At 40.1% G+C, this 14,328-nt stretch overlaps 1 protein-coding gene across 1 annotated transcript; it reads right to left on the bottom strand.

Annotated features, from left to right (window-relative positions):
• Positions 1-314: 314 nt before the first annotated feature.
• Positions 315-13,657, bottom strand: LOC112553592 (autocrine proliferation repressor protein A-like). Its single transcript, XM_025220937.1, has 15 exons — positions 13,535-13,657; positions 12,672-12,885; positions 11,324-11,435; positions 10,670-10,781; positions 6,449-6,562; positions 6,125-6,217; positions 5,477-5,566; positions 5,130-5,259; positions 4,636-4,753; positions 3,745-3,832; positions 3,266-3,304; positions 2,857-2,945; positions 1,754-1,847; positions 1,419-1,484; positions 315-764 (listed from the first exon to the last, which is right to left on the bottom strand). Exons 1-15 carry the CDS (start codon positions 13,547-13,549, stop codon positions 645-647), a joined length of 1,494 nt encoding a protein of 497 aa, XP_025076722.1. The 5' UTR covers positions 13,550-13,657; the 3' UTR covers positions 315-644.
• Positions 13,658-14,328: the final 671 nt, after the last annotated feature.

Genomic DNA, 14,328 nt, shown 5'->3' with positions numbered 1-14,328 from the left:
GGCTTGGCTGACAAACATCATAGAATGGGCAGGCCGCCAAAAGGAGACCTGCTCAGAAAGGCTCGAGCTCGGCCCTGCTGGTACCCGTTCGCCACTTCTGCATCTCATTATGTACCCCCTCAAGCCCTACCCCACCCTCAACGATTGGTACTGGTGGGCTATGGGTTAAGTTTTAAGTCAATAAGTTGATGAGTTTTTCTGTATGAAGGAATAACGTTTCTTCTCTGTTTTACAGCTGCTTCACATCCCATCATCAATTGTTAAAACACCTCTCCAGTCAAAACTGCTAGTCTTATTTGAATAACGCAGACCTCTATGTTTCATTTATGAAATACCAGTAAACTATTTTTAATTAACAATGCTTAATAAAAAAAAAAAAAAATCCCTCTGCAGTTGGTGAGATTGAAATATAACTTTTATGAGCAAAGATGAAAAATTTCATGGACATGTGGTTTTAAGTATTCCTTTTTGATTAGATGTTCAAATGCTAGGAATGTATTTTTTGAAGTTGAGAAGCCATTAGTTTATGAACACATTTTTTTAAATTTCGAATATATAAAAATAATGATTGTATAAAATGACTCTTTAATTTTATAGTCTGTTTATAAGCAAGAGTTCCAGTTTAGAATAGTTGAAAAAAGAGTTCAAACAAGTGTTCCTAAACATGTTGGTCCAACACAGTCAGGAAAAGGAAAGGTATCTGGAATAATCTGTGCTTCTGTTGTAAATTCCAGTACAGCATCTGCCACACCCTTGAATGTCATCTGAAAACATGTAACATTTTTCAGACCGCTGTTACTCCATATGGTGATACCATGTACAATCAAAGTTGAACAAAGATGAAATTACATGGGTGAAAAGTCACTGCACTTTGAGGATAGGAAGACAAACGCATAAGGTGCTGACTGTACAATGACAGCTATTTGAAAATCTGACAGCATCCTGAATATTGTATATCTGAAGAAATGAGCTTTGGAAGTCTGTGTTGTCTAATTGGAGGGACGTTGGTGATGGTTGCATTCCAGAAACACTATCATTAAATGCTTGATGTACGGTTCGCATTCTTTTTTGGCAATAAGGATAGATTCACATTAAGCACTGCCTTTTCAAACCCACAGAGAACATATATGAATTAATCTTCATTAAAAATAGTGGAAGCATTTATCATTTTAAGTTATTTTTACTTAAGGTGACCAGACGTCCCGCTTTAGGCGGGAACGCCCAATGTCCCGCTTTCTGGCTTTCTGGCAAGTCCATCAAATGTCCCGGTTGTCTTTAAAAATCACTTTTTTCGGCGTTCTTTGACGGTGACGACACCATCATCGGCACGTGTCCCGCTTTCGCCCCTGAAACGTCTGGTCACCTTATTTTTACTACAACACTTGTAAGCAAAGTAGGTGAAACATTTTCTCAGGTACCTGGATGAAGAATGCCAGCCAGCCCTCTTCTGGGTTGTCAAATTCAGCAAGGTAAGTATTGTTCCCCTGGAGTTAAGATGAAAAGAAATAGATTTCTTTATATGTATAATCAAAATAGAGGTGTTTTCATCCGTAGTTAGTGTAAATTATTTCTTTTATAAATTTTGCTAAAATTAAATCTACTTGACTATAGTGCATTCACGTTTCTGACAGTTTGTGCAAAGTGGCATTTAAATGTTAAGTCTACTCTGTAATAATGACTATACTGCTGCGATAGCGAATGTTTGATTTTTTAACCTGTTAGGTTGATATGGAATAAAGAAGAAAATAGTTACTAGAGCTTTGACGGGAGTGTAGTGCCACACAACAGGATGTGGAGTAGGCTTCGTGGGATCATCTTCACTTGCTACCAACAGTCTGAAATCCCTCCTGACACAAATTAATAAAATGATGGGTGTGTTTTTATTTTTAAATCCTGTGCAAAGGTTAATTTAACTGTAATAAACTATAACGATCATATCTAGTAAACAAAAACGTATGGCCTTAGTGAAAACTTTATATTAATATTTTTTATGCTTGGTATCTTTCTTTACCTTAAGGTGGAGGCCACGTAAAATTTGGAATACCAGTGAACATATGCGCTTTAACTTGGGCTAGCCCAATGCTTCGCAATTTATGTATTTGCGGATGCCCCTTGGGGTCTAATATTTGTTTCGTTTTTAAACATGTCACCTAGACACGTCCGTGGTGTCACATTGTACAATGCATGCTGATGACCCCCGGAAAAAATTTTTTTATAGTATTGCCCAACATAAAGCGCACAATTATTCATAGCATAATTAATGTCTTTGTCTTAAATGCTGTCTAACGTACAGGCCATAAGGTTCACAAGGCACTGAACGAGCTCGCTTCAGTGGCAGATGATGTTTATTTTGCTACTCGAACGAGTGCTCAAACATTGAGGTTTTTGTTTCCTGAACAGATGCATGAACAGTGGGGTCCCAATGGTTTTAGCATCAGGGAGAAGCAAAGATAAATTTCGCAGATATGACATTAAAGTCAACAATTGCTGTTAATTTTTAAAATGTTGAGAACAAAAGTAGTGTGTTGTTGTAGAAGTTTAACTCTTGAAAAATAATCAGAAATGAAAGCTGATATAACTTATTTGCATTAAAGTGCAAAGATATATATGTAGGAGTGTTAATCGGTCTGTTGTCGGTGTCAATCTCCACCTCATCCTAAGCATAAACACACAATGCATACAATCCGTTAAAAGCAGATTCAAACTTGTGATATTTGAAAAGATTTCACGGTGTCATTCACACATCAATTCTATTCACATTTTATGGTATTATCAACTGTGACAGCATGTTCAGGCATTAATAGCCTAAAACACTGACTTTAGGCAAATTTTGTGATGTTATCTAAATACACCAACCTTAGACCGTCCAGTGTCTTAGCAAAATAAGCTCGTATGGTATTTGGTGTTCTGTCTGTAGCCACACGAATGAAGCCACCAGTCGAAGTCTGAAATCATGACATACTACCTGCTTTGGGAATGTTTGTGTATGGACGAACACGCATGGCTGCAAACTAAATTTTGAGACTAATAATCTAAATAAAAGGTCTGTTCATGCAGATGTGGCTGTATATTCCTAAGATAACCAAGGATAAATTATTGAAATAGATGAAATATATATGAATGTAATATTTTCATCCATTCTGGAAGCAATCATATTTTCCAGGCACCTATGTATGATCTACGTACGAGTAGATAGTACAAGAGGGAGGTCTGAAGCAAAAGCCGACTGCGACCAAAGTACCAAAATACAACTCAAAACACTTACAGCTTGTCTGGTCCAGCTCAACTTCGGCAAAGGCTCCCCCTGCAAGTCGTGAACAAAATAAATGTAAAACAGACATAACATTTAGATATGTTTATGAAATATTTCTTAAACTCGGATAACACGACAGTCTTTTTTCCTTTATGAGAAACTTGTGTACGGAACACAAGTTTTAAGAAGACCATTGAGGTAATTTTTTTTTACATCATGTCTAGATTCGGTCACTTTTGTTTACTAGTTGAAATTATTTTCCTGACGAGGTGTCTGATGAGAACTCCTAAGCATCAGTGTCTCTGTAATGGTTCCACTGGTTTTTATTTAAAAAAAAAAAAACTCATGGTAAATATGTGTAAACATCTTGTTCATTCGGTGACGCGGATACACACAAGTACTTGTACATGTAGTTTTATGTATGTATACACTCTACCATACGCATTCATATAACTGCACACCTCACTCTGCAGTCTATCAGTACACCTTACCGTCACAACAGAAAGATAGAACGCCCGCAGGTCAAAGAAGAGGCTTATCTCGTGACCAGCACAACTGTGCTCAGCGTTGGGCAGGATTCTGAATCAAAACAGTACTCAAATCAGTTAGAGTGAATACAGTACTCAAATCACTCGGCCTTTTTTTAATACGATAGGTGAAGTGAACGTGACGCCTAAAATAATAATAATATTATTATTTGCACTTGTAACTCGATTGCAGCATCACGACCAAGATAGATCGCACTCTGCGCTGACCAGTAATGATAAAAGGAAGACAATGGAAGGTTAGATACGAATAGGCACACTGAACAGATGGGGTGTGCAGCCTTACCATGACATGAAATCTATGTTAAGTTTATAAAGTACTGCATCTGAAATATCTGAAAGTTATTATGACATTTGTATGGATGCTCAGCTCGCAATCTTCGGTGCAGTGACCCAACTTCCGCAGATAGAAATGTTCCATCAACACAAGTCTTGCGAGAGCGACACGCTAAGGGTCATTTTAAGTTGAACTTTCTGGAGATACATGATTTCAGTCCTTGCAGAATGGTCTGCAGTGTGTGCAAAACTTGCTGTGATACTTCGATATCAAAATGTTTGTGAAGCAGCTGTAGGAAGGTAATCAGAGTTTGAAGTCGACTGCCGACGCGCAGATCTAAAATCCGATGGCAAGATGGCGACGATGTGACAGTTTAAATAAAATAACACAGGAAAAAATGAAAAATAGACAGATACAGAAATCCTGAACTGTGTGAATGCAGGAAATGCGTCTTCTACTAATTGTCTGCATCTTCTAATCAGAATTGTTCTATCTCATTTGCATTCTCAGCTTAAAATATAAAAATACAGTACCAAAATTAGATGTCTTATGAGTTTTACCTCAAGTACGTCGGTTGGTTAAGGTTGTCGTAATAGTAGTGGGAATCATCAGGTAAAAAGAACTCGTCACCGCCTGTGCTGATCACCAGTTTCGGGATGGTCAAGCGGTCGTTGTACGCTGTAAGTGGAAACAATTTTTGTTATTATGTTCGTTGTTTCGAGGAAACAAAGAAATTTTTCGGGCGTTCTGGTGTGGTATGTACTATCTAAATCTTCTTTTCTTGACATTTGGTGTGCCTTATTTTATGATAAGTTTCATTTACTTTTGCCAGGCAGGCACTTGACTGGAACCCTCAGGGGAAGAGGAGAGTTGGGAGACCAAAGCAGACTTGGAAAAGAACAGTAGAGAGTGAGGCAAAAGACGTCGGAACCACATGGGCCCAACTGAGAGCGGGGGCTGCCCAAAACCAGATCCCCTGGTAAGGTGTTGTTGTGCCCTATGCTCCTCGAGGAGTAACAAGGAATAAACCTGTAAGCACCTGTTTGTCACTTACAGATTGGGTCTATTATGTCAGCCATAAGCTGTGTGTTCGGGTTGTCCAGTTGGCCAGTAAAATTCAGCTCGTAGTAGTCATTGAACGCAAATGTCCAGCCGCCGTACGCACGAAAATGGTGATGAAGATTCTGCAAATGGAATGTTTTGAAAATAATTTTACAAATCATTTTTCAAGCAAATTTTACACCAAATCTGTAAAGATCTACGTTGTCTGTAATGTCTCGTTTTAGTTATGACAACAGCAGCAACAGTTTTATTGGTTTACTTGCATTATCTGGAATAATACTTCTTAAACTTGTTTATTTGTTAAATGTGCATGTCAAAGTCAGGAATCTAAGTGCCCACCTTTACCAGGTGCAAAAGATCAAAAACGATTGGAGCGATGGCCACCACGCGTTTGTCCACGCTCGCAGTGGTCCATGTTGTCCATCCTCGCTAGAAATAAAAATAAATAAAAAATATCACAACAATAAGGCTTTCATTACCTACGTTTCATTAACCATGAAATGGCAGTTAAAACTGTTGAATGAAGATTTCATCACTTTTTGAGAAGGCGTACGTTTGAATCTGTGGAGCTGCTTCGTCTTTAGCTGATTTTTTCCCCTCACGAAGTATTTATAAATATGCCAGACGGCTGCAATTGGAACAGTAAGCACTGACAAAATATTCTACTCAAAACGTGTGTTTTTTTTTTCGTAAGAGAATGTTGAGCAGCATCTGCTGTTTTATGCGTAAAGACACACTTAATAAACTGTTTATGCCAATCAGGTATCGCTTGTGTTCCAGGTGTGTCCGGTACGGTCGCATCATAACTAACTCCATAATATTATGATCTATCGTGGGCGCACACTTTGTGATAAACAGAACAGGCTGTCTACCTCACCGGCCTGTAGGTGGGCCCTAAGTCTGTGAAACAACCCTCCTTCTCTCTCTTTAGCCCACCACTCAGTTATAGCAAGCTTCCCTTATCTTTATTTTAAAACAAACATCTACCTTGGATGCACCAGCCACCAAAAATTTGCTGACGTTCTTGCCAGCAAGGATGTTAACAACATCTGTGACTGTGTCCATGGCCCTCACAACTGCCTGGTAGTACAAAATAAGCAACGTATAAAAATGGTTTTTGTAACGAATTATATCATCTGTGATCAAATGCAACAAACATCACAATCAAACATGGACTCGACCTCTCCAGATTTAGTTAAAAAAAAGACTGAGAAATACGAAATCGTGTTGGGGTGGATTTTTATTTTTTATTTTTTTTTTTATTTATTTATTTTTTTTTGCACAGTTGAACTTAGCGGCTTGCATTAGTACCTTGGTCATCGGCATTCGAAGTAGTATTTCAGGATCGCTGGCATTCTCGATGAAAGTCTTCCATGTCCAAGCGATAACAGCGTCCTCATTTCGCTGTTTCTGGGAAGGATCGGCCTGTGAACATGGGTTTGTAAAGGGTTTAAGGGTGGTAACATTTATCGACCTGTCTTTGGTCTACTTATCTACTTTTCCCTTTCTTTCATTTGTTTACACGCACACACCATTCTGTATCTCTCTCTCACACACACTGTCACAAACCTCCTGCGATGTATTTTTTTTTTAAATGTTTTTTTTTTTGATAAGGAGAAGTAATTGGGAAGGGAAGGTGGTGAAACACCTATCACTGGGGCTGTTAGTGTCAACAGCCTGAGGCGTGCCGCGCCATACAGGGATGGCCGGCCGGTCTTTGTGTTAATTAAGTTCTGTTGATAGGTTGTTTGGTGGTTACTTTGAACAAAGGAAAGAGGGTGATAGTGTGTTGGATGTGTGTGGTTTGATTGGGGTTTTTCCTTGACGGGAGCGGGGAGAAGGGACAGTCTTCTTGGTGTTGTCAGTGCGTCCGGAGCGGACGGCTATTGCTTTGTAACCAGTCTTGACGGACTTGGTGTTGTAGACCTGTGTGTACAAGTCCTGACCAGACTTGGATTGTGTGTATAAGTCCTGAACCGACTTGAAGTACCAGACTTGTTTGTGTTTTGTTAACATTGAACCTGTTGAAGTTTTCTTGTGAAGTTTTCTTGTGGATTTTTACTTTTGGATTTACTTGTGAATTTTCTTATGGATTTACTTCTGGATTTACCTTTTGGAGTTACCTTTGGATTTACTGTTGAGGTTTACTTTTGGATTTTCTTTTGGATATAACTACAAGACGAAGTGGAAACTTTGTGTACTTTTTCACGTGGATATATAGTACATGTTAGAAGTGAAAACATTGTGCCGTTCAAGTGGAGACTTTGAGAGAAACTGGACGAGAGGATTGAATACTTTTGAACTGTTGGAAGAACGTGTGTACGAATTGTGGGGTTGGAAATTAGGAATCGTTTGTATTGTGTTTTATTTTTTGTTTTTCTTCTTTATTTTGATTTTTAAATTATATTATATTTCTAAAGTTTAAACTGTTGTCTGTGTTTTGATTTTATTAATTGTCTCGTCTGAAAGGCGCTGTAGAGTGCAGGTGACAATATTAATGGGGGCTCTGTCCGGGATTTTATAGGCAATATATTGTCGTTTCAGACGAGGTTAGAAATTTTTTTTTTCATTGTATTGGAACGTAGTGTTGTTTTAAACTGTTTAAATATTGTGTGTGATATTTTATTTGTGTCATGGCAACTGGACTCGATCCAGAAGAGTTGAAAGAAAAAATGTCTGTAGAAGTAGAGGGAGACTCCGGTAAACTTCAGAGATGGACATCTGAAGCTAAGTTACTTGCCACAGAGCTTGGTCTGACAGGTGATGAGTTGGGTCAAGTTCGTAGCGGCGGAGTTGAGAGATCGTCGCCAGGAAGAGAGGGAGAGAAAGAGAGAAGAAGAAGAGAGAAATATGAAATTTCAGTTAGAAGAAGAAGAGAGAAAGGAAAGAAAAAGAGAAAGAGAACAGAAACTTCAACTGGAAGAAAGGAAACTTAGGCTAGAAGAAGAAGAGAGAGAAAGGAAACTTAGGTTAGAAGAAGAAGAGAGAGAAAGGAAACTTAGGCTAGAAGAAGAAGAGAGAGAACGGAAACTTAGGTTGGAAGAAGAAGAAAGACAGCTAGAACTGAAATTGAAAGAACGACGGTTTGAATTAGAACAAGAAAGAGAAAAAGAAACTCATGACCGACGGCTAGAGAATGGAGTGGGCTCAACCCCATCTAACCCGTGTATCAGTACTTACAGTGTGAAGCTTCCTGTGTTTGATGAAGCTGTGGAAGATTTAGATACTTTTTTAGGACGCTTTGAGTGTGTAGCTCAGCTACAGAACTGGGATGTAAATAGCTGGGGGGTGATGCTTGGGGGTCAATTGAGAGGCCGAGCAGCGGAGGTGTACCTGTCACTCACGGACACTGAAAGACGAGAGTACGAGGCTGTAAAAGTAGCACTGAGAGAAGCATTTCAGCTGACTCCAGAGTCCTACAGGTGTCAGTTTAGAAATGAACGAAGGCTCGACAGAGAAACATTTCCTCAATTTGCCACCAGACTGACCCGTTATGTAGAAAGATGGCTTAGCTTGTCTGAAAAAGAGAAAAAGTATGAAGACTTGCTCGATCTAGTTTTGCAAGAACAGATGTTAGAGGTTATAGGAGGAGAAATGGCCATCTATCTCCGCCAATGTTCACCAAAGACTGTGAAGGAATTAGCGATGTTGGCGGAGCGCTACGCTGATGCACGTAGGGCTGCCAAACGTTCACCAGGAGTGCCAGGTCGAACAGACTACGGGCAAAAGGATAGGAATGAGTCGACAGAGCAAGCTGGATCTCAGGAAATCACATGTTTTAATTGTGGGAAACCAGGACACATAAAGAAAGACTGTAGAAACCGAAAACAAAGTTTTGTTCCTGGAAATAGTTCGAAGGTGACTGTGGTTAGGTGCGCCGACCAGCCAGCACAATCAGAGACAGGGTCCTACAATCCTTATTGTCTGGCTACTGTCGGGGAGAAGAGTGTGAAAGCTTTACGTGACACAGGAGCTGATGTGTTGGTGGTGGATGCAGGTTTGGTAGCTCCAACTGATTTGCTACCTACACACCGCAGTATAACCATGGCTTGCAAGAATGAGGTTCGCTCATGTCCGACTGCTTTAGTGCGAATACAAAGTCCATTCTATTGTGGTGAAGCAATAGCTGTTGTACTCGCCAATCTGGTGGTGCCTGTCATCATAGGCAACCACATCGAGCGGAGAGATGGAACCAAAGTGCCAGTGTCGGTTCATCCTCCATTACCACCAGTGCCGCCACCGCCTGTTGCAGTTGTGACTCACGCACAAGCTAGGAGAGATGTACGAGGTTTACGTGTCATAAAGCCTTTTAAAACGACCAACTCTGTGAGGAGAGAAGTCGACAGCCCTGAGACAGTCAGAGTAAACATGAGAGAGAAGGGAGGTGGGCTTTGTGACTGTAACTGTTGGCATTTGTTGTGCCAGTTATTATTGGAAAGGATAATGTGGGCTGACTACCTGAGTCGGTTTGCTCCATAAGAGATTAACCAAGCCGTAGGTTGGTTTTGGTGGGGGGCTATTTGTCACAAACCTCCTGCGATGTATTTTTTTTTTAAATGTTTTTTTTTTTGATAAGGAGAAGTAATTGGGAAGGGAAGGTGGTGAAACACCTATCACTGGGGCTGTTAGTGTCAACAGCCTGAGGCGTGCCGCGCCATACAGGGATGGCCGGCCGGTCTTTGTGTTAATTAAGTTCTGTTGATAGGTTGTTTGGTGGTTACTTTGAACAAAGGAAAGAGGGTGATAGTGTGTTGGATGTGTGTGGTTTGATTGGGGTTTTTCCTTGACGGGAGCGGGGAGAAGGGACAGTCTTCTTGGTGTTGTCAGTGCGTCCGGAGCGGACGGCTATTGCTTTGTAACCAGTCTTGACGGACTTGGTGTTGTAGACCTGTGTGTACAAGTCCTGACCAGACTTGGATTGTGTGTATAAGTCCTGAACCGACTTGAAGTACCAGACTTGTTTGTGTTTTGTTAACATTGAACCTGTTGAAGTTTTCTTGTGAAGTTTCTTGTGGATTTTTACTTTTGGATTTACTTTTGGATTTTCTTGTGAATTTTCTTATGGATTTACTTCTGGATTTACCTTTTGGAGTTACCTTTGGATTTACTGTTGAGGTTTACTTTTGGATTTTCTTTTGGATATAACTACAAGACGAAGTGGAAACTTTGTGTACTTTTTCACGTGGATATATAGTACATGTTAGAAGTGAAAACATTGTGCCGTTTCAAGTGGAGACTTTGAGAGAAACTGGACGAGAGGATTGAATACTTTTGAAACTGTTGGAAGAAACGTGTGTACGAATTGTGGGGTTGGAAAATTAGGAATCGTTTTGTATTGTGTTTATTTATTTTTTTGTTTTCTTCTTTTATTTTGATTTTTAAATTATATTATATTTCTAAAGTTTAAACTGTTGTCTGTGTTTTGATTTTATTAATTGTCTCGTCTGAAAGGCGCTGTAGAGTGCAGGTGACACACACACACGGATCGCTGATAGAGTCGGTAATCTCAAAAAACAAATTTAACTTTTTCACCTTAAACACCACTGGCTGGTTAGGAATCTGTTTTAAGTTGGCTGTTACACAGCCTGTGCTGGCTGCTACCATGGTGACCAGCGCCACAAAATTGTCTGTGGGCGGAGGAGGCCTGGGGCAGAGAGTCACACGCTGATGACGAACCACTCAGAATTTTGGCAGAAAGCGAAAGCTTTTGCCTAAAAGTGCATCTTACTCATTAGTGTTCACCAGGGTTCTTTCTCATAGACACAAATGTGTAGGCGCACTAATAGTTATGGCTGTGTTCATAGTGGACGGCGAGAACTGTACATTGCAAATGAGATGAAGCATAATTGTTCCTTGTTTCAAATTAATATGTTGTACTGCACTGTACACGTCAGGCTTCTCGAAAAAAGTTAAGCATCTTGAAAGCCTTGTCACCTAAATTCACGTCTCCTGCAACGTTTTATACAAGCCTGGTGGTCATGCTGCTACTCATTAAAGCTGATTTTTTTTTTTTTAACACGGATACGTTTATGTTATGAAGGTCTGAAGGTCTCAGCCAGTGAGAGAGCTGAACCAAAAGCGTATCTGTATACAAACGTGACGCACGAGTTTAACTCTTTCTGAGAAAGAGGTGGAAATTACAGACAAAAAGCGAGGGAGAGAGGTGGGAGAGAAATCAGTTATTACCCGTCATCGTTGCTGCCTCCATCGATGAAGAGTACGGCGGTGTCAAACCTGATTGTGTCGGGGATTGTGATGGACAGGTAATGCCACCACAGAGGGCGGTTTAGTACGTCACCTAGACAAGTGTAGAGCAGACAGGAATAGGACTTAAAATACAGCATCAATATTAGTCATTGCCGCATTTCTGTGAGTTTGTTCTAAAAATGTTGGTCGTCTATTCTAACCCATACTTCTTACCAGAGCTGTACCAACGTCAAGCGCAAAGCTTATTGTTCTCAAGACAATGGTCCATCCCTTTTCCTTATTTCTTTGTTCGTTGTTTCTTTTGTTTATTTATTTTTCAGAGGGAGGTTGGGAGTTATTTTTTAATTGTTCTTACTATTTTGTTACTCCCCTTGATCTCGATCTCTTCCGTTGTTGTTGGTTTTCTTTTTTTGGCTTGGGGTTTTTTGTTTTTTGTTTTGGTTCATTTTGAGTAATGATCTCAAAGTATGCACGCCTTGTAATACTAATAAAAAATAATGCTAAAAGTCACCCCCCCCCCTTCAACTTTTTCAGGTCGTTAGGGGAATGAGATGTCACTTTGTTGAGGACCACCTTCTCCAACCCTCGATGGAGTCAGGTACCTATTTCTGATAGCTGGGTCAGGTGTGGAACCGGCGCCTCTCGGTCTCGAGATCTAGCCACTGCTATTCGCTAATAAACACATGTAAATTTTGTGTTTCTGATCAATTGCATAATAAAGAGGTGTAGGACAGACGTGTGTTTCAGCAACATATAGCCTTGACATGTGCTGGCGTATCACTGACCTAGTTCTGCTACAACCGTTATAACTGAACAATGCGGTTAAGACAGTGGTGGAACTAGTGAGATAATTATTATCAAATCTACCTTGGCGATCTCGTGCATGAGGTCATATGTTTCATATCGTCTTGATATACCACGCTGTCGTATTTAATTTACTTCTTGATACACAGGTCTATTTCTGTACAATAATTACTGATATGTATGCATATGCCTACACTGAATTGTCCTGCTCGACCATGAAGCCTGACACAGTACTTATGTACTTAACAAAATTTCCTTCTGTAAAGTAATTGGTGATCAGCTGCTCTAGCATATGTGCATCTACTGCAGTGCATTGGCTTTTTCATATACGCACTGTACTACACTTTTATACAGTGATCTTATATGATAAAAATATAACGATGCTCCCACTTCATAAGCATACACGCTTAATTTCTGTACAACGATGGCTTATAAGAGCAGATATATTCCTACTATGGGACTGCTGTACTGTGACAGTACATTCTTATCTACCGTCGCACATTTGTGCATGCAGCGAACTTACTGGATTTCCACATCTGTGACGTCATGTTCACAGTGTACAGCGTGTAGTTGAGTCCGCGAGTGGCGGCGATGATGTTATAGGAGTAGTGCGGGTCTGGCCGGTTGACGTAGTCGTCCAGAGGGGTGGCCTCTGACGAGTGTAGCCCCACCAGAGCAGTGAGTACCAGCACTCGTAAGAACCATGATGACGTCATGGGCATCGCTCTCACGCCCATCTGTGGAGATGATCCCATTATGCAAGCGACAGTATTTGATAGACATATAATTTTATTAATAAAAACTTATGGCGTTCTTGGGAATGCGCGAGAAAGATAAGATACGTTTTCATTTATGTCTGTAGACATTTTTCTTTGTTGATGGGGGTATACAGTTCTATGCCTCTAATTATATGTGGTGAACAAGTAACCACAGTATGCTATTCTATCAGTAAATTTATTTTTCTGTGATGACTTTTGTTGCTTATAACGAATAAACTGCAAGGTTAGACGACAGTGAACGCTATGTGGTTTTTGGTTTCCTAAGGTAGCACGAATTTTCTTTAAATATAAAACTAATCTTCTGGACTAAGAGGAAAATATGAAATTAAACACAATCAATCAAACGATGTTACATTGTTAATTATAGTTCGCCACACCTTTATCGATCGCATGTTTTGCACAGAACGAAAAAGAGAGTAATAATTTTCTTAAGAATAAAAGCTAAAGGAAGACATTTTAAATGAATTTTATTTTTGAATGAGAACTATTAACAGCAGAAGTTAACAATGATCGAGGAAATCGGTTAGTTAGCTTAAAACACAATGGTACAGTACTAGCGATGGTGACCCATGACAGGCGGGTCAATTGAGGAAAAAGAATGACTTACATTAGAAGAAAACATACAGCACGCAGACGATTGTCTTGCTTCAGCCTCTGACAAGTGCGAGAGTCGGACTGTAACAGCTACCCTTGTGCACTCGATCTCATACCTGTTATCAACTTTGTCAGTAGTCTTTTTTTTTAATACTTCAGAATATAAGTGCAAGGATATGACCTATCTTAACATAACAGTCAGGTTGTTATTTGTCCAACCAAGATTTTGCCTGAGTATTTTTTTATTTAATCGAAAATTGGAGAGGTTATATAAAACATTTATCAACAATGAAAATTGTCCATGCTTTTGACATAGTGTAAATTTTAAACATTTCATCCAACTTTCATCCAAGTCTGGTTTAGTTAGTAGGAAAGTGCTTCCGCTTTGAGGTTATTTCTACGCTAGGGGAGGAGAGAGGTGGGGGGAGATCCGAATTCTGAGTTTCTCACTGCAGTGGTGACAAGCAAATGTTTTAACCACTACACTACCGGGCGCCAAAATCTCTTCGTTCTAAGCATCTATCCATCCTTTGCCTTGGTCGTCTTGTCCTCCAGGATCATCAGCGCAAACCTGTACGCGTGAACAACAGGTTGCTCGGGATACGTACCAACAGATACGTGCTCTTCGTGTACCGGACAGTGAATGGGGGGTTAGCATACAGTGCACACTTTTCTTCTCATTCTAACGCTTGGCCTGAAGGTCTCAAGGGCGATCCATATCGCTCCCCAGAGCTACGCTGCAGTGTGTGCAGGTGTTTTGTCCCGTTCGTCTTTTTTACCTGTCCCCGTTCGGTTGTTGTTTGTTGT

Source organism: Pomacea canaliculata, linkage group LG1, assembly GCF_003073045.1.
Source record: "Pomacea canaliculata isolate SZHN2017 linkage group LG1, ASM307304v1, whole genome shotgun sequence".
Taxonomy (NCBI): domain Eukaryota; kingdom Metazoa; phylum Mollusca; class Gastropoda; order Architaenioglossa; family Ampullariidae; genus Pomacea; species Pomacea canaliculata.
This window is presented reverse-complemented; position numbering and strand designations above follow the sequence as displayed.